The sequence below is a fragment of the Patella vulgata genome, chromosome 4 (genome assembly GCF_932274485.2).
Source record: "Patella vulgata chromosome 4, xgPatVulg1.2, whole genome shotgun sequence".
Classification (NCBI taxonomy): domain Eukaryota; kingdom Metazoa; phylum Mollusca; class Gastropoda; family Patellidae; genus Patella; species Patella vulgata.
This window is the reverse complement of record NC_065882.2, coordinates 32,954,593-32,967,511: the sequence shown is the minus strand read 5'-3', so window position 1 is coordinate 32,967,511 and position 12,919 is coordinate 32,954,593. Positions and strand designations below refer to the sequence as shown.

Here is a 12,919-nt window from a genome sequence, read left to right as displayed (position 1 = left end):
CTCTCGATGCCATTTTTTTGGTCTGATTTTCAGTACATACATGTAAAAATTGTTCGACAATTTAATAAATTAAGTTAAAAACGGTGAATTGAGGCTCAGCCTCGAACAATCAGTACGGTGATTGCAATCAGTGCACCCATCTTATCAAACCGTCAAAGGCTAATATGTTTTTGAAGTATGTTTAAAATCTACAATTACAATCAAGTAATTTACTTCTATCACAATTTAACACAAAACTATCAAAATCTACACTATACCATGAAATCTGTATCACTCCCATTAATAGAACATTTAATGTATAGGCATATCTCAAACATGGTATAGGCCTAGACATATCACCATTTTATAATGGGAGCCATGGGGACTAAGTGGGTAAGATGTTGGCTGACTAGCCTGGAAGTCGATGCTCGATCCCGGTGTTGACCGAGAAAGTTCATCAGGATTTTCCGGCATAATTTCTCCTTGTCAGTGGTGCAGGATAAAGGGACTGACAAGGACTGTCTAGCTGTTTGGGTGGGATGGAAAACCAAGGTCCTGTGTACACATAGGTGTGCGGGTGAAAGATCCCTTGGCAGTTGGAATTCAATATAAGAGAAAGCCGTCCTGACAAAATTTCTTTCGTATTAAGAGTAATGGAATTAATTACCTTCCAAAAATCATGTAATGGTCAATTACATTTCAGTTACATTGTATGACACATAATTATTTTTAATATGATAAGCCTCAAATTTTATAGCACCAAAGTTAAGTGTATCTGACACAAACCAAATTCATTCTAATTTTAAGACAAAGATTTAAATCAGTTTAGCAAATTATAATAAGAAGGCATTAAACATTTCCTCTTTTTAATACTTTCACTTGATGTAGGGTTCTTTTTTAGACATGTACCATACTAATTATTACTATTTATAGCTACGCGAATGATCTGATATTTATTTACCGTTGCAAACTCGTGTTGACTCATTCGAGTGTATACCTCCTTGAAAATACATTTTACATTAGTCCAAGAATACTACATTTAACTATAAAACATACTACTATGCCAAAAAGTATCCATTTATTTAGCAAAGTACTTGGAGTAGCGATTTTTTTCGGTTCACTGACCACACGACAATTGAAATTTGAATGACACTTCCAACCTTTAGTATCAGATCTCTCATGTCATAGTTGGCCTTCTGCTTGATTAAAATGTATTTCAATAAGAAAATCAATGATTCCTTTGGAAAATCAAAGTAGCTGTATAAGAAATTTGTCAAGATGCATAGAAATTGAGCAGAAGCAGGGATAGTTCTTAAGGTAATCAGTCGAGTCGGGTGGAAAAGAGAGCGCAAAGTCACGTGACGTAAACAAGCTCTTTCACGGTGTGAACCTTTTGGGCGGGGTTATAACAGTATTAATCATTTAAGCAATAAAAACTCATATATAAGCCTAACATAAAGATAATTTTTTTTTTCAATAGTTATGTTAAATATCACACAGAAGGTTAGTACTTTAGTACCGTTGAAACATCGAACCCGCCATCGCCAATACAGTACCGGTAGTACTAGTAGTAGAAATTCATCATTCCGGCGTCTTATATACCGATTTGCTTGGCTGAATTCACGAGTCGTGCAACATGGGCAGCGGGTCTAGACTTGGATGTTATTTTTCAAACTTTTTAGTGAATATCAATACGAAATGACCAAATTTTCATTCATTGGCAAGTCAACAAATCTGTGTCTACATCCTCGTTGTGCATGCCCATGTTAGACACAGAGCGCGTGCCAAAGCTTTTAGCCAATGAAATCGCGTATTATCATTGGGAGGTCAGTCATTCGTGGCAACGAGAAGGACAACCAGGTTTATCTTGTTAAACTGACGCTGATTTGTTACTGACAAAGAATTTGCCTTTGATTACTCCAAATATGGAAAGTTAAGTTCACGACCTTTCAAATGACGTATAGAGATTAGCATCAAGCACCGTGTGCGTTTTCAAAACATTGGATTACTTTTGCTGATTTTTTCACAGAATAGACGTCATTTCTTGGGCCTTTTTAATCAGGTGGGCTCATAAAATACCCCCAAAACACCATTTCCAGTTTTCAGACCGTCAAATAACAAAGTTCTTTTGTATTTCTTGATGTTCCAACTTCAATCTCAAAATCGACAATTTGACGTCGTGCGACAAGCGACTGATATTGTGGAAGCAACTCACAATTAAAATTTAGAGTCCATAGCTGAAATAAAGTCTAAAAGCTAGCTAACCAAGTCAGGAAGCCAACAATATCACTTAAGAGTGACAAAAATTGAACAAACGTGGCATAAGACTGGTGACAAAGGTCATATTTTTTTAAAACCAGAGAGTTATCCAGTTCTATAATTCCATTCTCAATATTTAGATTAAATGGAAAAACTTAACAGTTTTAGCATTTCATTTCCTAGGAACTAGTGATTCGTCGCATAGTTTTTCCGCGTCTCTTTAGGGCAAGCAGAGATAAGCAATTTGATAGGTTGATTGGTTAATTGGTCATAATGTGGCCCAAAATATGACCTTTGTCACCAGTCTTACGCCAAGTTTGTTCAATTTTTGTCGCTCTTAGTCTTAAGTGATATTGTTGGCTTCCTGACTTGGTTAGCTAGCTTTTATTATTATTATTATACAACACTTATATAGCGCTATCTTCCACATACGTGTTCAGGTGCGCTTTACAATAAATACATGTATAGAAAATATAAAATCTGTAATAAATAATAATTATAGAAACAGTAAGAAACTAAATATCTATAAAATCAGTACAAAAATAAATATATAAATATCTATAAAATACATATGGTGAAGATTTAAAATTAATTCAACAATTAAAAGTCTCTTGGAATAAGAAAGTTTTAAATTTAGGTTTAAAAGTTATTATAGAGGTACAACTGCGGATACTAAAAGGCAAAAGATTCCACTGTTTTGGTGCTTGAAATAAAAACGATCGCTCTCCATAACGTGAAAGGTTGGCTGTTTTTTCCGTTAATAAAAAGTTGTCTCTGGATGACCGTAACGTTCGAAAAGGTTTATAAATATAAAAAAAAACAGGACAAGTAAAAGGGCGCCATACCATTAAAACATTTAAAAGTCAATAAAAGTATTTTATATTTAATTCTAAAAACAATAGGCAACCAGTGCAGTTCAAATAAAACTGGGGTAATATGCTCATTATATTTCGTTTGTGTGATCAGTCTTGCTGCTGAATTCTGCACTTTTTGGAGTTTCTCAATAGTGCGACACGGAAGGCCAATCAATAAGGAACCAAGATATATGGGTTATAAACATGCATTTCAAGTTCCATCAAAATCAGAGGGTGCACAACCCTGATACACAATATTTTGACACTATCTGCGAACGAGGGACGGCCATTTTGTCTGTCAGTTTTGGTCCGATTTTCATGAAATTCACACTCAACTGTCATTAGGGTGTAATCGGTGATATATTCAAACAGTTTTTTAAATCGGATAATTATTGTTACCTCTAAAAATGCGATTTTTTGTAAAATCAAGGGCCATAATTCAGGAAGTTACAATCTGATATGTACAAATATCGAAAAGAACCAAGATCTTTGGGTTATCAACATGTATTTCAAGTTTCATCAAAATCTGATGAAAATTGTGATCTCTAGAGGGTCCACAACCTTGATATACCATAGTTTTACACAATTTGCGTATGAGGGGCAGCCATTTTGTTCGGCAGTTTTTGTCTGATTTTCACGAAATTCAAACTCAACCATCATTAGGGCATAACAGTGATATATTCAAACGTTTTTTTTTAAATCGGACGAAAATTGTGACCTCTACAGGGACCAAAGCAAAAAACACGATTTTTCGTTTTATCAGGGGACATAATTCAGGAAGTTACGATCCGTTATGTGCGACAAGATATTTGGGTTATAAACATGCATTTCAAGTTTCATCAAAATCGGATAAAAATTGTGACCTCTATAGGGTCCACAAGCTAAAAACGTGATTTTTCGTACAATCCGGGTCCATAATCCATGAAGTTATGGTCTGATATATGCCAATATTGAAAGAAAACAATATCTTTGGGAGATAGATCTATATTAAAGATGTCTTCTTCTGTTACTTTGATGTCCTCTAAAATGGATCTAAACCTATCCTGGACTGAATTAGAAAATCTAATAACTCTGTATAGGAAGCAAGGTCTTAGTGGTTGACTGTGCCTTGTTGTGCTCTGTGTTTTTCGTGCCTGTGATTTATTGTGGATTAATGTGTATTTCGACATGCAAATATATAATGCGCAGGCGTGGTAAAACCGTTACTTTCAAATAATTGTATAACAGTTTTTGATAAGTTATAATTTGTTGATAAATTATGCGATAGATTTCAGTTCTATTGTCGTGCATGTGGAACATTTTTATGCGAAGTAGTGTTTGCTGTTTAAATGTAACTATTGCGAAGAAGCATTTAGGCCTAATTTTAGGAAGTCTAGATTGAAAACATTATGTAAGCGCCTAGGGGGCAACTGTGTATTCGTCCTGCGTGTGTTTTTGTTTAAAATAGTTACTCTGAATGCAGTATTTGATCAAAATGTTTCATAACCAGCGGCTGCCAGGCAGGATACGCCAACATTTTCGAGAGATGGATAGAGAACAAGCTAAAAAGAAAGTGATTTTTCCTACAATCAAGGGCCATAATTCAGGAAATTACAATTCGATATGCGCAAATATCGACAGGAACCGAGATCTTTGGGTTATAAACTGACATTTCAAGTTTCAACAAAATCGGATAAAAATTGTGACCTCTATAGGGTCCACAAGCTAAAAACGTGACTTTTCGTACAAACAGGGGCCATAATCCATGAAGTTTCGATCCGATACATGCCAATATCGAAAGCAGCCGAGATTTTTTGGGGATAAAGCTATATTTCAAGTTTCGTCAAAATCGGACAAGAATTGTGACCTGTAGAGAGTCCACAAACAAATTGTGGACGGACGGACGGACGGACGGACAAGGGCGACGACAATATACGTCCACATGAAAATGTGGGCGTATAATAAAACAATTTTATCTGATTATATTTTTGAAAATTCTATTGATATTTGTGGAATAACTGAAACGTGGTTGAACAATGACTGTTCGGATTCATCGACAATCGCAGCTTTAGTACCCGATGGATATTCTATACAACATTGCCCTCGTGCTTCACGTGGAGGAGGTGTACCACTTATATTTAAGTCATCTATTAAGTGTAAGAAAACCCGTCATGAACGTTTTGATTCTTTTGAAATTTTGGATTGTTCTCTACAGTTTTCTTTCAAGGAAACTAGGATTATTACAATTTACCGCCCGCCAAATAGCAAATTGTGTCAAAAGTTTATAGAAGAATTTGGATTATTTCTGGACCAGTTAATGATGACTAAGTGTTGCACTATTATTTGGGGGGATTTTAATTTTCATTGATTTTTGTGATATGCTGAATAATAGATCTCTCACACAACATGTTTCTTCTTCAACTCATAACAGTTGACCATATACTTGATCAAGCTTATGTTACCCTTCCATTCTTCTACGTAGACTTCAATTTAAATTCGGTATTTGTGGCTCTGCATTAAATCTTTTAGAAAGGTATCTTGTGGGTAGAAAACAGTGTATTTTAGTTAATTGCAAATCGTCGTCTGAATCTGTTTTGTCATCTGGGATTCAGTGTTTAAAATTCGGCAAGAAAAGTTGTAAGCCAATAGGACCCGCTGGTAGATGCCATTCATGAAAGTTGTAGGTCCTAACATTAACTTGTGGGCCCAATAAATATTAACAAAACACGTACACTACCCCACCCCAAATTCCTTGAACTTCTAAGTTCCGTAGGTGTCTTCTACAGCCATTTGGGACAGGTTTAAAAGTTAATATGTATTCAATATTGATCAACTGTTCACATTACAATTTTAACATTTGAAAGATTTAATGTTTATACTTCGTGTATAGAAAGAAAAAAATCATTCCACCCCAGGCTTGATATTGTACTGACAACGTATCTCGAATTTCCATTCACATAGAAATCTGAAGATTAAAATGGCCCTTAACATTCTCCGAAAATTATCAGAAAATATTGTGCATATAAATAAAATGAAATGAAACTGGCTTTTAAGGTCTAACAAAACACAGATTAATCATTTGTTTTGTTTCATTCATCATGACGTGTGGAACTGTGTAATGAAAGGCCGTGACCTCTTTCAACATGAAAGGAAACTATCAGTGCTGTTTGGCAGACGACACGTCATTTTTTATCATTATTAAAACTTAAAACTGACCTGATGTCACACGTTGGGATAGCCTATATTTATGGAATGATAAACTCTTTGTTATTCTTCCTATATAACATGTTGCATGTGCCTGATTTCTTCGTAGTGAAATCTTCATTAAAGAAATAGACTTGATAATCAAGTCTGCTATTAAATCACGAGAGTTGGAAATAATGGCGGGAATGGTCACTCGTTTTACCTCGCTGGAATTATATTGTTACCCGTAGTTAGGCTTTCAGGGAATTTTCAGCTCTGGTTTTTCAATCTTATTTTTACAAGACAAATGTTTTATATCATGTGAATATTTATTCTTGGATTCATGACAGTACAGTAGATGGACTGACCTAGTTTAGTAGCATACGTGTTTGGATCTCTCCATTGAAGGAATGAATATAATATGCCGGATTATGCATGTGTATTCAATATCAGATAAAGACAAATAAGACAGTAAGTAAGGCATACCATCAGAACACACACTCATCTATTCCACACTTGATGAAAATGGTTAAATAATATCCTCCCGAACTCTGGGAGCGTGCCGATATTTGCAAGCACGACCTCACTCCTACAACAATAATTTCTTTCGGTGGACAATTTTATTTTTATTTCCGGTAATGAAATACTGTTAAATATCTGGATGAAATATATTTCGGATATAAATAGGAAATGTAAATATTTTCAAAGGAGAATTTGATAGAAACATGAACAAAATATCCATGACAAAAACAGTCGGCTCACAGGGCTGACCGCCATCTTCAAAATAAAAAGATGTCGGCCCGTCCAGTTATTTATCGGCGTCGGGCCAACGTAAATTTTAAACACTGCTGGGGTTCCCCAAGGTTCTGTTCTTGGTCCAATTTTATTTACCCTCTATACGTCACCATTAGGTGATATTGTCCGAAAATATGGTCTCAGCTTTCATTTGTATGCCGATGATACTCAATTATATATTTCATTTACACCTAATTGTCCATCTTCTTTCAATTTATCAAAATTGCAACTTGAGAACTGTATTAGTGAAATTAGAAAATGGATGTCAAAGAACTTTCTAAAATTGAATGATGATAAAACCGAATATTTGTTATAAGGCTCAAGGCATCAATTAAGTAAATTTGCACATGATAACCCCCTGTTGTAATTGGTAATTGTGATATATTTTCATCTTATTCTGCTCGTAATATTGGCGCAATCTTTGATAGTTTTATGCTGATGGGAGCTCAAGTAAATATTTGTAAATTGTGCTATTTTAATGTCAGAAATATAGGTAAAATACGTAAATGTGTAACTGTAGAGACCACTAAGTTATGGAAGACCAAATGGGACAATATTCATGATGATTCTTGTTTCTACATTCCAGTTTGAACATTTTAGACACGAACGCAACATTCTAAACTAATGATTCTTGTTTCTACATTCTTATGTCAACATTTCATGCACAAAATCAACATTTTAAACAAAAAATTGACTTTATGTTTCATTTTCGGCGTTTTATCGGTAACTTTTATATATCATTAAATATTAAAATTAAAAAATAATTTCTTAATTTTACACAACAAAGAAATCAATTCATTGGTTTCTGAAAGTATCTAAAAAAAAATCTGGAATTTGAACTCTTATGAAAATATTTTCTACGTTTCAAAAAGTCTTGAAGTTAAAATCTTGAAATGAAAATGTCCAGAAAAATATAATGAATTATCAACATTATTACACCAGAGGGCGTTAGCATATGTGTACAACTTTGATACAGACTATAGATTAGAAATCAAAAGAAGACTTTTCCACGAGTGGAAGTGGGCCCCTGTTGTGTTTACAGTATGCTGTTTATGTATGATTTACATTGTCACTTTGTAAAGTGCCCCTGAACATGTTATATGAAAGGGCACACTATAAATATGCTGTAATAATAATAATAATAATAATAATAATATTTAAGTTTTGTCAAAATCGAATAAAAATTGTGACCTGTAGATTGTCCACAAACAAAATGTGGACAAACGGAACCGCTATCTTTTGGAGATTAACCTATATTTCAAGTTTCGTCAAAATCGGATAAGAATTGTGATCTGTAGGGTGTCCACAAAGAAATTGTGGACGGAGAGACGTCCAGATGGACGGTGGCGAAGACAACATAAATCCACATGAAAATGTGGGCGTTTAAAAATCGTGACCTGTAGAGTGTCTGCAAACAAATTGTGGACAGACGTCCGTGTGGACAGGGGCAACGACAATATACATCCACATGAAAATGTGGGCATATAAAAACAACCAATTATGAACCCTATTGGAAATATACCTACCATGCCTCCCCAGAATGCAGCAAAGACAAGCAATGGAATGATATCTGTGCAACCACGGTTTTTAAGTGGATTACTAAGTAAGCCTTTTTCATCATTATTTCCCTGAAAACAGAAAAGATAAATTGCCAATACACATTAGGACAAGCAGTTTCCATGCAAGAGATGCTCACATTTTGCAATAGATTGACGGAGAACTGGGAAATATTGGTCATCCTCTCTTTGTTCAAATGCTTCAAAATAGAAATAGAAAATAGAAATAAATTTAACAAGCAGTTGCCATCCAAGATATGCCCACATTTGGCAAGAGATGGACAGAGAACTGGGAAAATCAATAAGGTTCATTTTCTGATTGTTTGAATGCGTCACATCGAATTTGAAAAAAAAACCCAAGCCAACAGTGAAGCTGATGTCCCTCGCCGTAATCCCAAAATAGATGACACATATTAATTAATCGCACATTTATTTTTTTTCAAAAGTATCGAGCAATCAAACTATACACTAAGTTTCATCACTCTCTATCAGATAGAATCAAAGTTATTTTGTCCCAAAGCATCGACCAATCAAATTGCTTAGGTCTGCTTAGCTTTAGTTCAAAATGTTAATTATTGAACTCAGTCAAGACATTCAAAAAACGAACATCTACATCAAGTTTAAACATTCTACCTCAATTAAAAGCAGAGTTGTTATGTTCCAAAGTCTTGACCAATCAAATTGCTTACCGCTCCATAGCCTAAGCAGAAAATTCTCACCATCAAACTTAGTCAAGGTAATGATATAATGAATCTATATTCGGAGTTATAACCAAAGTTATCGTGCCCCAAAGCATCAACCAATCAGTTTGTTTATCTCTGCTTACTCTAAGCAGAAAATGCTCATCTACGAACTCCATCAAGGTATTGACCTAATAAACACCTACACCAAGTTTGAACATTATAGCTCAATTATAAAGATAGTTATCGTGTCCCAAAAAGTGTGATTAACAGACAGACGGACGAATCCATTTTAATAGTCCCCTGCTTTCTTCGAAAGGCGGGGGACAAAAATCAGTTAAAAACTTACTTAAGATTTACACATGCTGACAGACTCAGTTTTAAAAATAGTGTCCTTTTCGGTCAAGGCTATTGCATAGCTTTAGGGAAATAGTCCAATTCTGGGACAACAAGCCAACAGTGAGGCTGGTGTACCCTGCCGAATTCACAAAATAAATAGATGACACATATTAATAAATTGTACATTTATATTTATTTTTTTCAAAAGTTAATCAACTGATTATCAACTATACACTAAGTTTCATCACTCTCTGTCAGATAGAATCAAAGTTATCTTGTCCAAAAGCACCAACCAATGAACTGTTAATCATTGAACCCAGCCATGACATTTACCTACTGAACATCTACATCAAGTTTAAACATTCTACCTCATTAAAGGCCCGGTCCCACTGCACTTACGGATGCAAAGAGGATGTAAAACGGGGAAAAAAATGTGCCCTCCGTTTGAAAACCCCATGCATCCTTTGTGTACTCATAGCATACATGTTTCATACGCTCTATCCATCGAGCATCCGTTCACTTTGATTTCATCCGCGCAAAATGTTTTGAGCTGCACAAAACTTTTATAACGGATGAACTTTCTGCCATGTACGATGTAAATGCGCGACATATACGAGCACCAAACGTTCCATGTCCGTTATCATCCGTTAAACGTCCACTGTATCCTCTCTGCATCTTCTGGCCATCCTCGTAACTCACATCCACTCCAGCTGAAAACGGAAAGAGGGAGGAAAGATAAGGTACATGGAACGTCTATACATCGTTAGTAGCACGGAAATAGAAAGGATGTAAGCGTATGCATCTCGTACATAAAGTTTTCAAAACAGACGTGTTTGTATCTGGGATGTATCTGGTATATTGAAGGATGTCTGGAGTTTGCCTAACCCCTTCGGAGCTGTCATCCACTTCCATCTGCTTTCATCTGCATCTTCTGGCCATCCTCGTAACTCACATCCACTCCAGCTGAAAACGGAAAGAGGGAGGAAAGATAAGGTACATGGAACGTCTATACATCGTTAGTAGCACGGAAATAGAAAGGATGTAAGCGTATGCATCTCGTACATAAAGTTTTCAAAACAGACGTGTTTGTATCTGGGATGTATCTGGTATATTGAAGGATGTCTGGAGTTTGCCTAACCCCTTCGGAGCTGTCATCCACTTCCATCTGCTTTCATCCGCTAGGCTTCCGATGAACATCCATTTAACATCCCCGCTACATACTTCCCACGTTCGTTCTTTTCCGTTCTGTTTTCGCCTTTAAAAGCAGAGTGGTTATGTTCCAAAGTCTTGACCAATCAAATTGCTTATCGCTCCTTAGCCTAAGCAGAAAATTAGCACCATCGAACTTAATTAAGGTAATGATATAATGAATCTACATGTACATGTATATTCAGAGTTTCATCGCTCTCACTTCATTAAAACCAAAGTTATCGTGCCCCAAAGCATCAACCTATTAAATTGCTTATCTCTGCTTACCCTAAGCAGAAAATTCTCATTCTTTACCAATCAAATTGCTTATCGCTCTGCTTACCCTGAGCAGAAAATGCTCCTTCTCTGTGGGCGTATAAAAACACACACTTCTTATCATCTAATTCAAGAGGTATATCATTGGATACCCTTGTTATAGTCAGGCCAATATATGGAAAATATCCCCTCAACCCCCCCAAAATTGCTACAAAAGGTTTCTCAACTGATTCTGGTAGGGTTTAGTGTACTTTATAACATACTAAAAGTTTACCAAAGTAGGACCCCCGGGAAAGTGTTTTGTCAAAAATGGCCACATAAACGTTTTAAAATGATCATAACTATGTAACTATCAACTCAAATTTGATGATCTTAGTGTCTTTCCCTAGGTTTTGGGGGCAAAGAACACATTAAGATCATTAAAATGATGTTGGCCTATTATGTCAAAATGGCCGCCAACACCGCCAAATGACCGCAAGTCCATAACTATTGACTCAAATTTGATGATCTTGATGTCTATCCCCAGGTTTTGGGGGACACGGAACACATTAAGAGAACTAAATGGATATCACTGAGCTGTTGAATCAGTATGAAATTGAATTCATGACCTTCAGCTGTCCACTATCATAGAATGAGTGTTCAGTTTGGAGTGTCATCCTCCTCCTTAGTATCGATCTCTTGAGTGTCGTTTGAATTGTCACAGATTTGCTGATCTTGCTCCTTCATTACTCCAGAACAGACAATGAGATCATCTACTTCCGTTCAAACAACCAGTTAAAAGAACACAAAGTGTATAACATTAACCTGTTGAAAGAAATTTAAGGAGACCATGTGTGCAACGAGTTGCTCTTTATACATGTTTATTCAGGCTGTGATTCAACTTCAAGAATTTTAGGCATCTTAAAAAAGTCCATCTACCGGAAATTAGTGAAATCTGATCCTGTCCTGAAGTCCTGTGCTAGTGCATTCACCCATCAAAACAAATCTCAAGAAGACATATCAGATCTTGGCAAAGACCTGATGGTTGATCTATTATGTGGCAAATTGAATGATACGCTATCATCACTGTGTCATATCATTTTCACCAAGAAAGTGGCAACTGCTGAAGCATCTGTCATTCCTTAACGGCTTCCCCAACAGCACCAGCAACAAGATTTCATAACCAACGTATGTATTTTCAAATTATGGTATGGACGGGGATGTCAAATGAAATAGACCCAACTGAATAGGGATGGAAGCAGGAAAATGATCAGTTAATTTCAATTATGCCCCAAAACAATGCTGCGCCTGGCAAACTCTTGAAAATTATCTATTGGAACTATTCGGGGGATGCAGCTGCAGACGCTATGGACTCCTCTACACTGCTGTATGTGACCCTTTTCAAACTGAAAACTGTGACAATTCAAACAACATTCAATAGGTCAATACTGAGGTGGAGGATGACACTCAAAACTAAACGCTTTGAAACTTATTCTATGGACAGGGGTGGTTGTGCATTAGGTGATAGTGGACAGCTGAAGGTCATGAATTCAATTTCGTAATGATTGAACAGCTCAGTGACATCCAAAGTTGTCTTAATGTGTTCTTTGTCCCCAAAAACCTGGGGATAGACATCAAGATCATCAAATTTGAGTCAATAGTTATGGACTTGCAGACATTTGGGGGTGTTGGCAGCCATTTTTGACATAATAGGCTCGAGAACAGCGGTTATGGACCCGTCCGTGGCAGCTTTGGGCAACCTGAGAGTTTACGGGTTCCGGGGATAGTATGGTCGCAAGGCTGAAACTTGAAGGAATTGACGGAATCGCACCACAAGGAGTGGAGCCTGTGG

At 36.2% G+C, this 12,919-nt stretch overlaps 1 protein-coding gene across 2 annotated transcripts in view; it reads right to left on the bottom strand.

Annotated features, from left to right (window-relative positions):
- The window catches only part of LOC126817150 (choline transporter-like protein 1), a 427,912-nt gene that overhangs the window by 346,284 nt on the left and 68,709 nt on the right, over nt 1-12,919 (bottom strand). For both annotated transcript variants that reach the window (XM_056100629.1, XM_050543993.2), the window contains exon 4: nt 8,576-8,677. In XM_056100629.1, coding sequence (XP_055956604.1) covers nt 8,576-8,677 — 102 coding nt within the window. The remainder of the gene's footprint in view (nt 1-8,575; nt 8,678-12,919) is intronic.